Source organism: Paramormyrops kingsleyae, chromosome 25 (genome assembly GCF_048594095.1).
Source record: "Paramormyrops kingsleyae isolate MSU_618 chromosome 25, PKINGS_0.4, whole genome shotgun sequence".
Lineage (NCBI taxonomy): Eukaryota > Metazoa > Chordata > Actinopteri > Osteoglossiformes > Mormyridae > Paramormyrops > Paramormyrops kingsleyae.
The window spans coordinates 22,542,959-22,562,544 of record NC_132821.1 but is presented as its reverse complement, the minus strand read 5'-3'; the positions used below and the strand labels follow the sequence as shown (position 1 = coordinate 22,562,544).

The window sequence follows — 19,586 nt, the reverse complement described above, 5'->3', positions numbered from 1 at the left end:
TATATTCTTGTGGCTTTGAATTGACTAAGTGAGTCCCTGTCATCGCCTTCGCGCGCGACTCGTCACTGGCATAACGAGTCTGGCGCTTTGCTAATGCAAACCGCGGTGGCCGCTGTAACAATAATTTCCCACACGCCATAACCGAGCTACTAATTGTAGGAAAAATATTATCAAATCAATGTTAGGGTTTTGGCGCTTTTGTTTTTATTTTTTATCATCAGGGATTTATAGCCGTAATTTCTTACATATTCATTATTCTAGGTATTTTCTGTTGCAACGTTGAGATGAAACGATTAAGGTGGATATACAAAAAGAAGAAAAAAAACAACTTTCCTGGCTCGCTCTCCAACGTTAAAGAGTAGTTGTTTGTTAATATTAAGCGGCATTTTTATAATCTGGGGATGACTGCATGGCGGCACACTGCGCATGCGCGGCCCTGCGGCGGCGCCCGTCCCTTTTTGACAGCTCCGTGCTCAGCACCTGTCCCCGCCGCTGTCGCCTTTTAGTGGGAGGGGTCTTTATTTGGCCGGGGGTGGGGGGTGGGAGAGCATTTCCTAGATACCGAGCGGGAGGCGTGTGGGGCTTCATTCAGATGCGCCGCGGACGGATCGGGCGGAGCTGAGCGCCGAAGAAAGCGGCAGAGAGGACGGCGTCCAAGGAGGGGGGCAGATAAGCCAAGCACCAAAAAAAGCCCTTTTGTTTAGCGGGAGAGCTGCCGGACGAGGTGAGTCGGACCGTGGGAGCTGCATTGACACGAGCGGGTCGCTGGATCCATCTTAAAGCTGCTCGGCTCGCCGTGGATGTGATTTGCTGGGAGCCGGTGCTACCCAGGCGGCCGCGGTAGCAGGTGTAAAGCGGACCGCCGGAGTGGTCACAGTCCCTAATCGGAAAACCTCACAACAATGGCTGCATGCACGGATGCATTGCTTTTTGCGTGCATTTGATGCCTTTTTCTTTTTGGAGAGACCCTGCCACGACGGGACGCTTCCCCTCTCCCGGCCGGCTCGTTGGGCATGGTGTCCCGTTATTCTTTGTCTAGCAGCCGTAGCTGCCGCGGGGCTGGTGCTGTTCGGTTATGTTTCATTTCGGATTCACCGGAGGTGTTAACATCGTTTAAGGCTCAGCTGAGTGTTTTTGTTAAGCCAGTGTTGCTGCACGGTGCACGGTACCCGGTATGAATGATTGCAGCAGGACGCGTGTCGGGTTGCATCTATTTGTAATGTAGCTAATGGTGTCCCGGCGCAGCTCTCCGTGTCACTTCTCTGTGTCACTTCTCCGTGCACGCTGTGCGAGTCACCGGGACTAGTTTGTTGGCCACGCGTTCGTCAATCAGTGAACTTAGTCATCTTATTAGCGCGCGCGGAGGTCCCGGTGCACGTGCGTCCGGTACAGACGGGACAAGGAGGACGAGCGGCTGCCTTAAAAGTTTTCGGTGTGACAGTGACCGCACCACGTCGGTACCAGGGAGGGGGCCGGGTGAGCGTGGGCTTTACCTCTGGGGCTGCAGCTTGATCCCTCAGGCACCTCGGTGCAGTACGGGGTTGGGGGGTGGGGGGGGCAAGATAAGGGGGAAAACAAAGACGATGCGCTTGAACAAAACCGCCCCAGACGGGCTGATCGGCTGGGGGGACATACCTCGATCAGCGAACATCCGGAGATATTGTAAAATTCTACATTTGGAGATTGTCCGCTTGTATCCAGGCATGTCAATTCTGCTCATTCAGAATACACTATGTAGGCCTTTGCATGCATGCATATGACAGTTTTCACGTATATATTTTGTACCACTTTACATTATAGTAAAAGTTAATGTAGTTTTTGGTATAGTGTGTATATATAATATGCGTTTGTGTGTCTGTGTGTGTACTGTACCAAAAACGGTATTCCCTTTATATATAATATAATATAATATAATATAATATAATATAATATAATATAAAGTGTGTGCGTTATACACAGGTATATAAGCATTATATATACAGATTCACATGCGTGAATCTACTGGAATAATTTCCTTCTATCACAGAGCCTAATGGATCCTCTCGCGGATTACGGATTGCCTTCAACAAGCAAAAGGAAATTGCGTTTAGATGTTTAAAATCACGCAGGTGCGATATGAATCGCCTACGGTACAGCGCTTCGGGTGTTTCAGCTTTCTCTGTCCAATGCATTAGTGTTATTTTAAAGTCGCTTAAAATCCGAGTGGAGAGAGAAACGTGTTCGCGTTTGAATGCTCACCGCTCACAGTTTATAACGCGTTTTTTTTTTGTAGCAGTAATGGTTTTATGAAACGATTAACGGGAAATTATAATTCCGTTAATAACGCAAAGGCGCTCTTTCCAGAGCGTAGTGCTCCCAGGGTGTGAGTAGCCCTGAATAGCTGTCTCTCGCTCCGTGGCTCCGTACTGTCCTGCAGGTCCGGTGCTGGCACACACCAGCGTGCAAAGAGGCGGGGCGCTTGCCAGTTCACTGGGAAAGTATGGGGCAGCTAATGACTTTACTGATGTGGGATGTCTCACATCTATTTTGGAGGGCGGCTGGAATCCGTAGAGGCACAGGGGTCAGCGGAGTCGTATTTAGGATTTGGCGTGTGTGTGTGTGTGTGTGGTGGGGGGGTTATCTTCCCTGGACTCTTGGTTGCTCCTATGGAGATTCCTCAGAGCTCTGCCCCCCCCCCCCGCCTCTCCTAAATGTCACATCAAGAGGGTAACTAACCCCCCTGCCCCACGCTTGCTTTAAGAAGTAAACAACCCTGTGTTCACTCTTCTGCACCAGGGCAATGTGGTTTTAAAAATAGCAGTAATAATAATAATTATTCTGATGCTTAGAGGCCTGTTTTATTTATGCCGTCTTACTGCCGCTGAGTCTGATTTACAGAGCTGGGTATTTCCCCGATACAGGTCAGAGTCGGCACCTTGCTCTAGGCCGGAATGACGGGCGTCCTGAAAAGCGTGACCCTGCAACCTTCTGTCCGCGAGGGAGTGTCTCCTAGCCATTAAGTTATCTCCTGCAAGGCCGGCACTCTCAGAATCGAGGCTGTTTCTCCGGCCCGCTGACGGCAGTGTCGAGATGAAGGGCCGTTCGTTGGGTGTATTGCTCCCGACGACAGAAACGGCGCCTTTGAGTCTCCAGGTGCTGTCTTAGGAGAAGCGGCTGACGGTGCAGTGACCAAACGTGCTCCGCGGCAGATGGGAGGGCGCCGGTGAGCACTTGGTGCCGATCCCACAGTGCTGTTTCCCTTTACTTTAGGGGGAATGCTGTCACAGATGCCTGCTTGACCATAGCCTGCGCGTCCCTTTGCCTGTTCCATATTTTAATATGGCTGGTGCTTCATGTCAAAATAACACCATATACCCTCAAGGATATTTTTCCTTTAAATGATGTAGCGACAGTCAGAATAATATGAATCATGCATTTTTTTTCAGAATGTCTGTGTGGCTTAGCAGGTGAGGACACCATAGCGGTGATCAGAAGGTTGCTGGTTCAGATCCCACCGTCAGCAGGTTGTTGGTTCAAATCCTATGGTAGGCAGGTTGTTGGTTCAAATCCTATGGTAGGCAGGTTGCTGGTTCAAATTCCAAGGTTGGTAGAGTGGTTTCAACCTTTGGCCCCTGAATAAGGTCCTTAACTCCCAAACCAAGGTTTGGATGGATGCTGCTGTCTCAAAAAATGTATGTTGTTTTGGATAAAAGTGTCTGTTAAATAAATGTAATGTAGTCATTGGAATTGTTTAAAAAATGCTAAATGTAATCCATACCTGTGTTTCCAGAATGCAGCTCTAGTTAAATTGAGAATCCTGTATTAATTCATTTCAAAGTGAGCTTATAGTACCAGACTTCAGTAAGGATGGGTCAGGAAGTCTATGATGGATAAGATCAGAACATCAGAGACACCCTGGGCTTTCCGGTTGAGATCAGTTTACTGCCCAGCAGGATCTTCTGGTTCATGTTGTGGTACTGGACCACATTGATCAATAAACCAGCCTTTCTTTTAATGCCAGATGCAGAAAAACCTTGGCTGTCCTGTTGCGGGGGATGTTTTTTTCTGGGTTAAATATCTCCTCTTGGATGTTGGCTTTTAGGGTTTGGTTAATGGCTGGTGATGGTAGGCCCATTCGGGTGAGTTACAGGAAGACAGCTCCTGTCAAACACCCTTAATGTCTGTCATTATGAGTCAACCTTGGCCTTTCAGTCCTGTTGTTTTAGGCTGTGTTATGAATTCAGACTGAACCGTGTCCGGTGCCTGTCTAATTCCAGATAAACGCACTGAGGGTCAAACATAACCACTTTATGTAGGTTATCATTAACATGAAAGCTCATTGATTAAGGTCTCAGGTTTAGAAAAGGCTACACAGGTAGCACCACAGGGAAAATGATTAAAACCCTTTTTAAAATAGCTTTCAGCCAGACGACGTCCTGGAAACACGGCTGCTGGACATTTGTATGAGATTCTGCACAACAGCTGTGATAATTCTTATTTCAAAGCTCTAAAGAGATTATTGATCTAGACTGAAGGTTGAATTGTTAATGGGATTCTTTGGAAAATGGTTTTTTTTTGTGGTAAGGATTGGTGGGCGGTGTTTTCTATTGCTCTTGGGGCTTCGGTAGGAACCGACAAAACCAAACTGGGCGGGGGGAAAAAAAAACAAACTCCAGGCTTTATTTTCACCTTCTGTGTCACACCGTCACCTCGGTAGATGTGAGGACTTGTCACTCTACCCCATGCGGACCCCATGCTGCTACCAGGTGGGGGCGGGGGGCTGTCATGTGACCCAAGAGCTGGACGGACAGCTGTTCTGACTCCCACTGACCCCCCAGGGAAACAGCGGACCTTTAACGAAGTTCATGGACGCTGCACTTGTGCTCTGAATCTCATTTCCAGCTCTGATGTTTGTAAGGAACATGAGGGGGAGGGATTTTTTTTTTTTAACTTCATAAGCAAAATAAATGAAAATAGAGAATGAGGATGGAGGGTTTAAATTCTCCGAGGGAGGTGTAGGGCCTTTCCCCAGGGATGCTGACTAACGGCTGCTTATTAACGCAAGTCTGTCAGGGGGTGCCGCGCGCCGTGTGCGAAAGTGCGGCGTTACCAAAATGTCACTCCTGCTCCTGTAACTGCACTGTTTCTTCCGGAGTTCTGGGCTTGAGCCAGAACAGACAGGAAATGTACCGAATATCCTGGTCCGACACAGCTGGGTTTGGAGTCTTTTAATTTGGAGTGCGGTGTTACTGCACATGGAACTCATGTATGTAGTTAAGGTGGGGGGCGGCGTGGCTCAGTGGTTTAGTGTCTGTGACCAGAAGGTCGCTGGCTCAAATCCCAGGGTCAGCCGAGTGATGTCAATGTTGGGCCATTAACCCCGATTGGCTTCTTTCAATTTTATGTCATTGCTGCTAAATACATAAAATAAATAAATGTTAAGCAAGGCCTGCAGTTTTGGGATTGCAGTGAAAACCGGAAAGTGTGTTCTTAGCTTGCATAGCATATCAATGCTGATGGGCGTCTGACCAGCGGGGCCCCCTGCTGGCAGGCCCGTGTGGGGTCTTGGCAAGGCTGGCGGAAGGTGTGAGAGCTGCCGACCATGGTGCCGGCGCGTGTGATTGAACGTGGCGCGGTTTAGCGGCTCGCTGTGAAGTACTGCGCTCGCCGTCGCATGAGGCGGCTTCAGAGCTCAGACCGGCGCGGATTACCGCAATTAAGGTGCCGGCTTTCTTCTGCGGCCAGGGGGCATGCAACCGCGATTTGCGGCCTGGTGGCTTTGCAGGGGCCGCTCTGCCCCCGAAAGGGTGGGAGCACCCCCTCCGACTGGATCCCTGAGGCAAGTGGCGCCCCCCTGTGGCCGTCTTGACTTTTCCGTTTATCGATTTCTCCCTGAGGAGATCTGAGAACACGTTGTTGCTGGCGGGTCGTCCCCCCATAACCAGAGAGGAGCCCAAACATAGCCAGCATCCTTTCCAGTGACTGCGATGGGGGTCACGCCTGCCTCTTGGCTGTGTTTTGATTATTGCCAGTTTTCCCAAAGTAACCTCCTTTTCACTATTTACTGTCACTTTTGTATTTACTGCTTGTTATGGTTATTTTTCCTCCAGTGTTTTCCGAGGCGAGTTCACGCCGGCGCTTCCACTGGGTGCCGCATTGGGCCCCCCCGCCTCCCCGTGCCCGTCTCTCATTCCCTCTACCCTCTCTTGTGCGCGGTGCGCCTCTCCGGAGTCTTCCGCCACGCGGGCCGGTTGCCCGGAGCTTCTCCGAGCGGCTGCGGACGTGCTTAAAGTGTGGCAGGCGGGGGCTCCACCAGCCGAAAGGGAAGCGACGGGCTGCCGGCGTCGCCACCGGAGACACGGGCGTCGCGGGAAACGGCGGAGGTCTGGGGGAAAATACCGCCATTAGTTTCCCGTTCCTGTAGCTGCGGTGACAGCCTTGTCAGAGCTGCGATGTAATGGGACGTTTTTACGAAATGGGACGAAATAGCGACGGGTGGATTTCACTGCCGGATTCACAACATCAGTGCCTTACATCTGTAATGAGGCCGCAGACATGCAGAAAGGCGCCAAAATGTCAGCATATCGGTTTGAAACTGCCCTGATTGAGGCACGTGGATCCATTCGAGCTCCTCCCCGGGCCCTGGGTCTCGAGTACGGGCGAATTTCAGAAGACACGTCAATTAGTGCTTGATTGGCACTTGCAGTGCCATGTGGGCTGGCTGGCTGCTGACGGTAAACGCTAAAGCCACGAGCAGCGTGATCCAAGCTGAGGGAAGCCGGAGGTGAGCGTACGGCGCTATGTTTACTTCGTGAAATAAGAAGAAGACGAAAGATACTTCTAGAAAAGGTACCAAAGGCACGCAGAAATAGTTAGCTCCCTGGACGAGGTAAACAGGCGTTTGCGGTGAAGGTCGCCCATTAATAGAAGTGGAATGGTGAGCATATGTTGGAGACCTCCTACGAGTCGACGCTGGAGACGTCGCTCTGCTGTTCCAGCCTCCCGGACGGCTTGCCGAGCGTCTCGTTCTTACAAGACGCAAGTGAAGCTCTTTCGGCGGCCGGTAATTATAGGACTGTGATATTTGCTTTTTCCTACGATGACAAACGTGCTTTTATTTCCCAAAAAAGTGATGCGCTGCACATTGCCTGTCGCGTGGAATTTTATGCGTCGTGTTTACTACCTGAAACACCCTTCTTTAATGGGATTTTGTCTTTAAATGTTGTCATTAAGATGGCAGCGTGAAATGATTCCATGCAACATCCTCCGCCGGGGTTATAAACAGCTTGTGAATTCGTCCCGTGACCAATCTTAAAAACGACAGGCCGGCTATTGGTAGGCTGGAAGCATCATTGTTTGCGCGCGGTTCCTCTATCTGCTGGACGTCCGTCCTCGTTTGTTTGTGGCATTAGAAATGTTATCTTTTTTTTGTTTTCCAAATGCTTGCCGTCACCGAGCTGCTCCCTGAGCCTGCCTGTCAGCTTCACGGATGCGCAGTCTTTAACGCCTGCCTTAAAGAAACGGAATCATCCCTCTCGAGGTTCCGACGGATTTACCGCTCGTGTCGGGACGGTTCTTAGATTTTTCCGGAACATCCTCGCGCGTAGATGTCTGATGAATTCTAATACGAAGAGAGCCTTGCTTTCGGTTCCGTTGGCATCTTTGGTTGTATAAAGGAACCAAGGAGCCTGCAGCTAAGCTCTGTAGGACGTTGCACTTAGCGTGAGTCTCTCTCTGGGAAATGCGCGCTGCTTTGTTGCATTTCAGCGGGATGCCCCCAGGGGGGGGTCAGGTTTCGTGAAATTGTGAGTAGCGTGCCGGTAAAGCTGATGTCATCCGGCCCTGTGCAGGAAATGCGTCTGTCAAAGCGTAGATTGGAATATAGCCGCTCTTAGTGTCTTATTAATGTTTGCCCAGAACTTGGGAGAAGCCTGTACATCCTGTATTGGAGATGCACAATATATCGGCTAAGAAATCGGTATCGTTCCGATGTTCGTTACAAATCAAGACATCGATTTTGGGCCGATGTGCTAATTTTGGTTGTACTGCCGGCCAATTATTTGACTTTAGTCGATAGTCAAAGTTAACAGCACCGTTGCTAAACGCACAACCACTAAAATAATGGAGATGGTTGCACTGGACAATCAGTCGTTTCCTTTCGTTAGGTTTTGTTGCCGCATTTAGCACCTAGAACCTGTCTACAGTCTCCGAAGTCGGCGCTGCCTGCGATATATGATGTGACTGCTGCACACATTCACGGGATCTTACAAAGTAACCTCAACGGCATCTTTATCGGTAATCTTAGACAGAAACATATCAGTATCTGTCACAATTTCCGCATCACTGCACTACCACTCACCATCTCTTGTTCACTTTCCTCGTGCAGGTGATGCACAGTTCACCCAGGATCCTTTCTGGCCCCCTCAGCCCACCAATGCCCCCCCAGGCGATGTAAAAATACACCGACAGGAAGTGGGCTGCTGCTTCAGTGACCTGTTTCCTGTAGGCTGTAGCAGGACACCCCCAGAGGAATATTTAATTAAAATGTTAATGCGGTCGTTTTATACGGAAATATAATGACAAAATATAACAGCGGCAGCATGTAATTTTATTCTAATTGCCGTTGCCTTTCCGTTTTGTAATGGGATTTCGGAAATGGCAGTCAGAGTCTTAGAGTCAGATCATTTCTAGTTTGCCTGCTCATTAATGGGATTGGCTACTTGTTGGGTAGGCTCCTCCCTTGGATTCATGTAAGGTTGAACGTGATTGGTTGAAATACATGCCACTCCTATCAGTGACGTGATGGACAAGCTTAGACACTTTCTGGCCTAGTGCTTGATCAGGCAGGCGGCTCTCCCATTGGCAGGCTGGGTGATTGTCTGAAGGTGACTGGGATATACACAGCAGGGTGGGCGCTGTGCCATCTGGCCAGGGGCCTCTTGGTGGTATTGGCACATTAGCACCCCCTGCTGGTCGGCTGACAAACAGCTTGCTGTCCTTTTCGTGCGAATGGAGTGTGACGAGGAGTAGCTGTGCCTTCTGGACGTAGCGTGACTCCTTACACCAGAGGTGGGCAATCTTATCCAGAAGGGGCCGCTGTGTATGCAGGTTTTCGCTGCAGCTCCCTAATTAGATTGCTAATTGGAGGACTGATTGGCTGAAGAGTCCTCACACCTGGATTTGAACAGCTGACTTAAAGGTTATCCCAGAAACCTGCATACGCACCGGCCCTTTGCGGATCAGATTGCCCACCCCTGCCTTTCAGTGTGATCGAGGAGTGAGATGGTTCCTTCCACGCTAGCTAGGTCTGGAGGGACTGTGGAGATCAGGAGCAACAGAAGGAGCAGTCAGGAGGTTGTTGTGGAACGGCGCATCGCGGGGCCCGTTTGTGACCCTGTTTTCCATTTCTGTATCCTGTTGAGGGCATTAACCTCAATCTGTGTACCCAGTTAATCTCCGTAAACCTGCTGCGTTAACCCTCAGAGCTTAACGGGTATGTGAGCGATGTTCTTCAGGGGGAAGAAGATGGCGAAATCAGATTGTCAGGCTAAATAACTGCATGACTTGACAATGTTTCGAAATGTCAGTCGGGGGATGCGTCACGGCGCCTAAGAGCCGGCCAATGAGCAGGCGTAACCATGGTGCTCGTTAATCTCCAGTTAACTGATTATCCTTCCAGGCCGCCTTGTCTGAGGATGGTGTTAGGAGCCTTTGTCTTACGTGTTCGTAGGGCTGTAGCTGTGGTCTAATTGTGCACGAAAACAAAGAAGCTCATTGTTAATGGTCTGGGAGGCCTGCAAGCCCACACGGCAAGGCGGCCCTGTTTGCATCTCTGTCAGCCCGCCGATTATTCCCGAGCGGAAGCTTAAGAGCCGGGATGGAGGGGACTGACCTGCGTAGTGCCTGATTTGCGGTGGCGCCTCAGGGTCGGCCTCTAACCGCCTGTGGATTCGAAAATCAGCCGCAGGGCCGATCAGACATTCAGGTCGTCCCCGAGGGCGAGTCCTGAGGTGTGTCCACCCCGCCCCCCCCGCTGGACTTTATACCGTCAGGCAGCATTCGCCTGGTTTTCTGCAGATCCGGCCTTTGCTTGGAGTCCGTTTGTAGTGTTTGATATCTGAGCCTGCTAGTTTATATGTTTCACGGCGCGGACAGCAGGTGGCCTGGCACTTAGGGATCCGAGGCGAGGTAAATGTGTGTGCGACGGAGAGGGTCGTGTGCCGCGTGCCGCAAACAGCTATCCAGGCAAAGCGATGTAGCATGACAACAAGATAAACGCAAGGAACCCCCGTGCTGCCCCCCCCCTCCCCGCACCTGTGTCCCACCCTGCAGCACGGCATGTGGCACATCCAATGGCGAGGTGATATCGTCACCCCGCTGGGTACCTCGGCCTGTTCCCGTTACTTTGGGAGGGTGATAAATCAACGGAGCTGTAGGAGCCGGGAGATGAATGCAATGGGGGGGGGCGGCTGGTGGGGGGGGGGCAGCAGCATCAGACACATCAGGGTTTTCTCTTTTGGATGAGGCCCATGTGGGTAGTAAATTGTGTTGGTCAGGAGAGAGACCTCGGGGGGGGGATTTTTAACGCATTGACACACAAACGAGCTGATGAACAGGACGCACCAACACTCCTTCAACTTCACTTAGCGCCCCCTGGTGGTGAAGGCAAAAAGCCAGCAACAGAAGCCAGACAGAACCTTCTCTGGGTTTCCATTCGGGAAGCATATTGCCGGTGGGTTTGCCAGCGGCTTGTGGCAGGTGTGGATAATTGGGCCGCTAATGGCTGGGCCCGCTGTTGGCGCCCGCCTGGACTGGGGGCAGAGATGGGGGCAGCTGGCTTGGGGTTTGAGCGGCTCAGGGCTTTGGGGAAAACACCGGAACGAACGCCGACCCTTATTTGCAGTCGGTGCACTGGGTGGGAATTTGTTTCGTCTCCGTGAACTCGCACGGAAGATTAGTGGTAGGAGAAAAGGCCTATTTAACTTCATGAGTTCCCAGGTGGACGACAGAATCGGTGCCGCCAAAGGTTAATCTCCGCAGGAAATGGAGGGTCTGACGGGGAATGAGGCCTTTCCTCTGGCTCGCTCAACCTTATCTCTGCCTCCTTCCTCCCCCGGGCTCCGGGGTCGGGGCCTCATTTTGGCGTGTCACAGCTTACGAGGAGCTGAGATTGGGGAGCGGGAGGGATGTGCAAACAGGACTGGGTGTTAGGCGCTGTTAGCAGAGGGGGGTACTTGGGGAGAGACCGCCTGCTGAGAGAGAGTCACTGTTTGGGAGAGTCGAGGTCCGGGGAGAGGACGCTATCTGGGGGAGTCGCTGCTTCAGAGAGTCGAAGCTTAACGGAGTAAAGGTCCAGGACTATGCCTGGGAGAGTCACTGCTTGGCCGAGTCTAGGTCTGAGGAAAGGACACTGACTGGGGGAGTCGCTGCTTCAGAGAGTCGAAGCTTAACGGAGTAAAGGTCCAGGACTATGCCTGGGAGAGTCACTGCTTGGGAGAGTCAAGGTCTGAGGAAAGCACGCTATCTGGGGGAGTCGCTGCTTCAGAGAGTCGAAGCTTAACGGAGTAAAGGTCCAGGACTATGCCTGGGAGAGTCACTGCTTGGGAGAGTCAAGGTCTGAGGAAAGGACGCTATCTGGGGGAGTCGCTGCTTCAGAGAGTCGAAGCTTAACGGAGAAAAGGTCCAGGACTATGCCTGGGAGAGTCACTTGGGAGAGTCTAGGTCCGAGGAAAGGACACTACCCAGGGGAGTCACTGCGTGGGAGAGTCTAAGCCCACCAAAATCAAGGTCAAGGGAACGGACTCTTCTTACCAGGGAGTTTGTCCTTTACACTATCGCATCTGCCTTACTATCGGGGATCTTTGGGTGGGGATAATGTAAAGCGCCTTGAAATAATGTACTGTTGTGAAAATGTGCTATATAAATAAATTGAACTGAATTGACAATACCTGGGAGAATCAAAGGCTGACGGAATCAAAGTCCAGGAGGAGGACTATCTTGGAGAGTCACTGCATGGGAAGGAGAGAAGAGTTAAACAGATGAGCCTCAAGTCGCTCATTATTTTCCAGCTACAGACGCTACCACAGTAAGTGTGAAAATTTGTTAGCACAACATGCTATCATCCACAGCTAAACTCGCACACGGGGCCTCCACAGTCACTCACCTCTCGACTCTTTCTGAACAGAGCAGTGATGCTTTATAGGTTAAGGGCCTGATGGTGGCATCAGTGTAAAGCTGAGTAGCTGTAGCTCTTCTGCTGTCGACTGTAAAATGGACCGGAGTGAAAAATATCAGCGTCCACACGTTCGTGTTTGCGGGGGCGCCCCGGCCCCTGCTCAACCGTTCCTCTTCCATTCAAAGCCTCAGTTGGTAATTTTCCATGCTGCGTGTGTTCTGGAAAAAAAAAAGGGGGGGGGGGCAGGAAAATAACAGTGGTGTTTAAAACGCCTATGAAAGACCCCCCATGGCCCCACACACAGTATCCCGTGCTGCAGCCTTTTCCACTATGTTCTTTTGGCGAGTTTGCTTCCGGATGGTTGAGGAGCTCCGGCATAGAGAGAGAGAGAGAGAGAGAGAAGTGATTTGGCCCTCGGGGTGGGCCAGCGGGTCCCAGTGCCAGTCTGCTGCGATAAAAGGTGGGGGGTCTGTAGGGCAAATAACATGGCGGGGAGGCGCTAAAAGCACGGTGCACCGCAGACGCTAATCTGCTGTCTCATCTGCGCTTGTCTGTGGCGACCTCTGCCTGTTGTTGTGATGCGGGTGGCTTTTTGTTTCTTTTTTCTTTTTCAGGCTGTCTCTAACCCCCCCTGCCTCCCCCCTAAGAAGGTGGGATCCAAGATAACAAGGGGGGGGGGGGTGATGGGGTGGGGATGGACAGTCCTCTTATATAGAGGGAGCTTGCGGCAGGTTATTCGCTTGTGCATGGGAAAGTGTTTGGGGGGGAAAAAACTATGAAGATACCCATGGTGGGTGGGATTACTGGACAGCTGTCAGTCACAGGGTCGTTAATCCCAACACCCATTGGCTGCTGTGGGTTTAAAGTAGGCAGTAATTGGCCGACATGTTAATCCCGCCCATCTCACTTCGCCCATTGTGACAGTGCTTTAAATGAGCTTGAATTTGCCTTTTCAGTCTGATCTAAGGTGTTGGAATTTTGTGCTGTTACGGGTCCCGAAATTAGACCTTTAAAAAACGTGTTTTTTTTTTTTCTTTTCGCTAATCCTGTCTGTTTTTACTGCCGAGCTCTTAAGCCTGTTTGGGGTCTGCTGGGACCCCACCTCTCCTCCCATCTCTGCACTCCTCTGTGCGTTACGCTCCCTGGTTAAAGTTTCATGAAGTAAATTAGCCGTGGGCGTTGGGCGTCGGGAGCCCGTCCTTGCTCAGGATAACCCACCTCGCCGCTGCACTGTCTGCGATAAGGCGGCCCAGTGACAGAGGGGGCGGCTAAATCCCGCCGGCTTGGTTCACGCGCTCGCCTGCACGTCTGCCTTATGAGTCAGGGTGTCGGGAGAGTCTGCCTGGTCTCCGAATGTCATTCGGGCTGACGTTTGATCCGGCAGACGTAGGTTTTGCTTACAACCCGACGGACATGCGAGGTCACTGACAAACATAACGAGGATGCAGCGGTTTTGTCAGATTGTGTTCTGGGGTTCTAATCGGCTAAGGGTGGGTTTGTTGTTTCTGGGGTCTGACTGAAAAAGTCACTTCAGATGGTGGCTAGCAGGTAGCTGGGTAGCAGAAGATGCGGGGTGGGGTGGGGTCACAGAGCCGCTGACAAAGGGGAGCTTTGGATGAGATCCATCTTCTGTCATCTCTGTCGGCAGTGTTCCATCATGCCTGGCCTTGGTCCTCTCTCTTCAGCCCAGCTTCTGTTTCAACCCAGCGGCTTCCTCTGTCCTGTAACATTGTGTTATTATTATATTAGTGACCATCAGAGCACGATAAGGCCTCTGCTTTATCTGATCATGACTGACGCACATCAGCGATCCGCGAGTGTGCAGTTGCCATCCCTGAGACGCCACGCCGTCGCCTCGTGGCTTCTGCAGTCACGGGTTCCGCTCCCGCTCCCCGCAGGCCGAAAATCCTAAAACAAACAAGTGTGGGAGGTCTCGCACAAAGGACGGCGGACTCGCGGTTTCGGTAAACGCCGGCGATTCTGCCAGCAGTTCCTACAGACGGGTGACGGAGCGACTTGCCCGGCGGATCGAAACCAATCTGTGTGTGGATAGGTGATAAAAGAAAAGTAAACAATAACTGCTGCCAGCACCGAATGGGCCACGGATGTGGAGCAGAACCGGACAGGCAGCAGCCGGACGGCTCAGATAAGAGAGACACAGCTCCTCGCCGGGGGGGGGGGGCAAGCATGCGGCGGACAGGTTCATTCCTGTGTGGCTCTGCTTCCTGCTCGAGGCTGAGGCGGGGAGCGGCGGACTGGACACCGGCGGTACGGGGAAAATTCCGAACAGGCGTGTAAAAAATGCGACGGTCTGTAATGCGGAAATCCATCGCCCGTGGAAAGGTCGTCTGTGCTTAAGGACGAGCAAGCCGCCCAAAACATCCTCATACCGCCTTAACAGCCAGAGCCAGAGGTACAGCCAGAGGGTTTCAGTTCCCGCTGTTGGTCCGGCGATGACTTTATTGTGCATCAGTATGGTATTGGGTCACATGGTCCGCAATTTCCTGTCCGGGCTTCTCACTTCCTGCCCCGAGGGTGCAGTCTGTGGACGTCAGGACCCATCTGGGGCTTTGTGGCCCTCGAGCCTCTCTACACCAGAGAGGTGGGTTGCCATGGCGACCGCAGACCTCCTCCCCACGTAGACAGACACACATGCTGTCAGGAATCTCGGGAATGTGGGATTTCCTCCTGAACGCTGACGATGTCAAAACTGGTTTGGAAACTGAGATTAATTTTAAATGTTATATTTTTTGAAAGGAAGCTGAAATAATAATATCTGAATGTACCCGCAGTAATGTTATGATTGTGACTGCGCATTGGAATGCTTAAAATGTCATTTTCTTCTAGTAAGATTCGCTCTCAGCCAGTAAACGTCGTCTTTGGCTTGTTTTTCTTTTGTCTTCTCTCACAATGTGCTTTTCCGCTGCGAGGATGAGAAGCTTCCAGCAAATTACTGCCACTCGTCCCGCCCACCTCTCCAACATTGTCAGTAGCTGTCAATTTTTCCTTTTACGACGGGTGTTTAGGACGGGATTATCATCGGATCAGCATCCTGCGTCAGTTGTACAGGGCTTTTGCAGCTAGCGCCCTCTTCTGGTTCAGGTGGAAGTGACCTGTGAGGCCCAGACAGGAAGTGAGTGACACCTTTGACCTGGTGCACAGCTGGTGCAATCCTGTATTTTCTGATTTCTGTGGGTGCACAGCTGGTTATGAGGACTGCCATTAAAATTCCGAGCATTCCATTGAGAAAAATGGCTGTTTATCAAACGGAAATACGACGTGCCACAGAAGGCCTTCTCTCAAGCAGCTCAGGTCTTCAGCAGCCCAGCAAATGTGGGATTAATGTCTGCAGTGTTTGAGTAACACGCCTCGGTGTTGCGAGTCCAACGCCGGCGCGGTGATTTGTTCTATATCCTGTCCTCTGTCAGACTCACGCTGAGATCCGCACCTCCGTATGGACTGCCGTGCGTCATCCGCGTTCAAACAAATCTTGCTCTCCAATTTATTCCCCTCACGCGCGTCGTCGTGTGAAAACGGAGCGCCGTTCCACCGCCCGGGTAAGGAGACAAGATTTTGGATAAGCGGAAAGTGGCTGTTGGGAGAGGACGAGCTGTGTCAGGTCGCTCTGGGTCAGGTCCGGCAAGCCCCTTCGTGCCGGTGACACGGCAGTGCCGGCTCCGCTCAGACAGGTCACAGTGTTCTATCGAGGAGTACCATGCTGTGGGTGACACCCACGTGACTCTCGTTGGTCAGAGCTGGTCAGGGGGGTCTTACGACTGAGGGATACCCAAGTGCAGAGCCGTCTAACCGGTGCCTGGTTTTTGTTGTCAAATTAGCACGGGCTGTCAGCAGAGATGGGGGTGTTGTTTCTGGGGCTCCACTTAAAAAAAAATCACTTTGCCCCCCCAGTGTAGAGAGTGTTGGTGGCCTGAAGCATATACAAGATTTTTGTGGTGGAAAAAAACACCACAACTGGCTGGAAGGACGAGGGATGGCGTGAATTGGATCAGCGCTTCTGCTACTTCACCCGTACCCACCCAGCCTAGCCTCCCCCTACCCCCGGTGCCTCTCTGGTCTGGGTCACACATTAACCGGCAGTCAGGTCTTGTCCACAGACAGAGGTCTGGGAACCTTTGCTTTGGCATGCGCTGGTGACGTGCTGTCGGTGTGTTACCGCGTTCCGCATGCCTCTTGTGTTCACGTCGCCGCGAGGCAAAAAAGCAGGCCTGTCAATTATCAAGCAGTGGAGCTATAAAACGACTCCTTTAATGCCATCCATTAAGTTTAATGTTTCCTAATACCTCTTCTCCGGTCTTTATGGAGCATGAATCTCCTCTCTTAAGACCCCTGGAAACATTAAAATAAGAGATTGCTTTTTGCAGCGAAACAAACACCCGTTTGTCATTCTTCAGGCAAATGTCCCTCTCTCTCTCTTTCGGCAGGAAACCATGACGACCGCCACGTCCCCCATCCTGCTGAAATGGGACCCCAAGAGTCTGGAGATTCGAACCCTGACCGTGGAGAGGCTTCTGGAACCGTTGGTCACCCAGGTGAGTCACGAATTGGCCGCTCCATCTGTCACTCTCTAGGGAAAAGATGTCTATTGGATGGAGTGGGGTCAGGGGAGGGAAATATTACTATGGGATAAAGTAGGTAATTTCTAACTGACAGCTGGCTGAAAATGCTGGAAGATCATTGGCAGTTTTTATGGCCACATTTGGGCTGCTGTATTTTAGCGGGGTAATTAAGGTAATTAGCCGAGAGCCGAGATACAGACTCAGAGAGCACGGAGCCACCGTTTTCGTACATTTGTGCATTTGTTCTTTTTAAATGAAATGGGTTTTCGGGTCTGAGTAGCTAGCCTCCGAAGTGACAGGCAGCGCTCTTGGTGATAATCTCCAGGAAAATTGCCACAGTCACTGTCACGGTGAAGCACGCTTCTGAAATGTCACCAGGGTAAGGCAAGGGACCCGGTAGCCTTGATAAGTGGCATTCTGTACGGTTGACGAGCAGTGGGGGGGGGGGGGGGGGGGGGGATGTCCTCATCCCGCTAAACGCGGGTTCGAGCATCACTCTGCCCCTCGGGTGAGACTCTTACATAAGTAATTATTCCGGAATTGGTTCTAGCTGCTTGGATGGCATGTGTTTATGTTTGTGGGGGTTATGGCATGCAGAATAATACAGCTTCACTGGTTATGATCCCATAACTATGCGGTGCTTCTCATCATCTTGTGAACACGCTGTAAGGTGCTGTATTTATGCAGCGTAACCTTGCCTCCGAATGGTTATTGAGACTTTAATGTGCTGCCGGAGTTGACGACCCGGACTTTGGGCCCGGGTTGAGCCGTCGAGGTTCTGTCCCGCTGGATCACATGGGCAGGATGGGGACAGCGAGTTGGCGCCTATTGGGGCGTGTCACAGGAAAATGGGTGTTTGTGGCTGCCAAACGGGGTGATGCCCTGCGGGCGCCAGATCTGCAGTCTTGTCGATTGAACGGGCACGTAATTCCCAGCCGGCCTGGTGGGGGGGGGGGTGCCGTGGGATAATTGCTGCCATCCCTTGCCAGAGGTTTACCGCTGTCCGCGAGGAGTCCTGGTTTGGTGTGTTGCCATCGCTGGACAGGCCGCAGAGATGTTTGCCGGGGTCCGTCTCCGCTGGCAACCATGGGTGCGTTTTGTGCTTATTAAGATATGAACAGGAATATATGCAGCAATATATAAATAATACGACGGTAAAAACTCCCTTTTCACCCTCAACAAGCACCCGGCTGTCTGGGAACAGGCGGACGCACCGAGTGCGTTTTACTGACAAGCATTCTGTTTCTGAACCGTCAGCGATCTGAGCTTTTTAATGTCTGGGAACGGACACCATCATGGTTACCTGCAAGAGAGAACTTCTGAATCAGACTTTTAATGTAGGGCAGTGTGTCCTTAGGTTTATGCCGGTGAGCAGAATTACTTTCCAAATTTGTTCTGCCTGTCTGCTTCTGCGTGCGTGTGTGTGTCAATCTGTCTACTTTACGCAGTTTCTCATTGCTTAGCAGCTATACCAAGAGATCTGTCAGGGACCATTCAAATTAAATATCGCTCGGCATTCTGGGAAATGAGTCCCGGCAACTTTCAGTCATTTTTCTTGCTTGCTGTAATGTGTCGGGGAAGCATTCTGGCTTTGTGAAATGGCTTGAGATGCGAAGACAATCTTTGGGGGAGCGGGATAAGATACTCCGTTGAGGCGCGGGAGCGAGGCATTCGCACCACGAGCTTGGCGGTGATTGATGCGACGTGTCACGTGGCGTTCCTGCCCAGCGCAGCATTTCGGCCCCCTCCCTTATCACGGCAAAGAGGGCCATGTCGGCCTTCCGCACTCTGCTGCCCGCCAGCCCACGAGATGGATCATCTGAGGCCTTCACCCGTAATGGAAATGTACTGTGCGCGGATGTAGGTGGGGGGGGCTTGTCAGTGTCCCCCGACTCCTGTGTCTTACTGCTGTGGTCTGTGTGAGCTGGATCTGTAATGTGGGATTAGCCCTGCTTACTATGGTCTTTTTGAAGGCTAATGTATACTTCTCTATAGAATCTATGCTATAGTTAGCCACGTACCCGACACGGTAGCTTATGTCATACCCTGCCACCTGTAGTGACAGGCTACACTGTAGACTGTGGCTTAAAATATGTGGTTACTTGTGGCGTAGATTCTACACAGAAGTTTAAATCAGTCTTGCCAATTTGCTCAAAGTAACACATAATCTTCACAGTTGTTTGTCAGTAATTTGTGGCTGAAAATCTATTGTGCTTGCGTTAATTATATTCCATTATATTCCATTTGCAGGTTGATTCCTATATTCTTTAACGTTTGATTTTCCAATTTCTGTCTCCTGAAATTATCGTAGCAGTTAACCATTTTCACCCAGCTTAGTTATACCCAGCCAGCTGTTATTCGTCACTCCCGTCTGGCCCTTGGTAGTTATACTCAGCTGGCTCTTACTCGTCACTCCCGTCTGGCCCTTGGTAGTTATACTCAGCTGGCTCTTACTCGTCACTCCCGTCTGGCCCTTGGTAGTTATACTCAGCTGGCTCTTACTCGTCACTCCCGTCTGGCCCTTGGTAGTTATACTCAGCTGGCTCTTACTCGTCACTCCCGTCTGGCCCTTGGTAGTTATACTCAGCTGGCTCTTATTCGTCATTCCCTTCTGGGCCTTGGTAGTTATACTCAGCTGGTTCTTACTCGTCACTCCCGTCTGGCCCTTGGTAGTTATACTCAGCTGGCTCTTACTCGTCACTCCCTTCTGGCCCTTGGTAGTTATACTCAGCTGGCTCTTACTCGTCACTCCCGTCTGGCCCTTGGCAGTTATACTCAGCTGGCTCTTACTCGTCACTCCCTTCTGGCCCTTGGTAGTTATACTCAGCTGGCTCTTATTCGTCATTCCCTTCTGG

General features: G+C 51.3%; 1 protein-coding gene across 6 annotated transcripts in view; it reads left to right on the top strand.

Moving 5' to 3' along the window:
- The first annotated feature begins 548 nt into the window (after window positions 1–548).
- The window catches only part of ctnna2 (catenin (cadherin-associated protein), alpha 2), a 239,838-nt gene continuing 220,800 nt past the window's right edge, over window positions 549–19,586 (top strand). The window contains exons 1-2 of one of the 6 annotated variants that reach the window (XM_023799332.2): window positions 549–724; window positions 16,597–16,704. In XM_023799332.2, the coding sequence (XP_023655100.1) occupies window positions 16,603–16,704 (102 nt within the window). In that variant the 5' untranslated portion in view covers window positions 549–724; window positions 16,597–16,602. Of the gene's footprint in view, window positions 725–1,344; window positions 1,477–1,576; window positions 1,702–6,726; window positions 6,829–6,881; window positions 7,043–11,744; window positions 12,065–16,596; window positions 16,705–19,586 lie in introns of those variants that run through there. The other 5 variants (XM_023799334.2, XM_023799335.2, XM_072707025.1 and 2 more) reach the window with 5 other exon arrangements.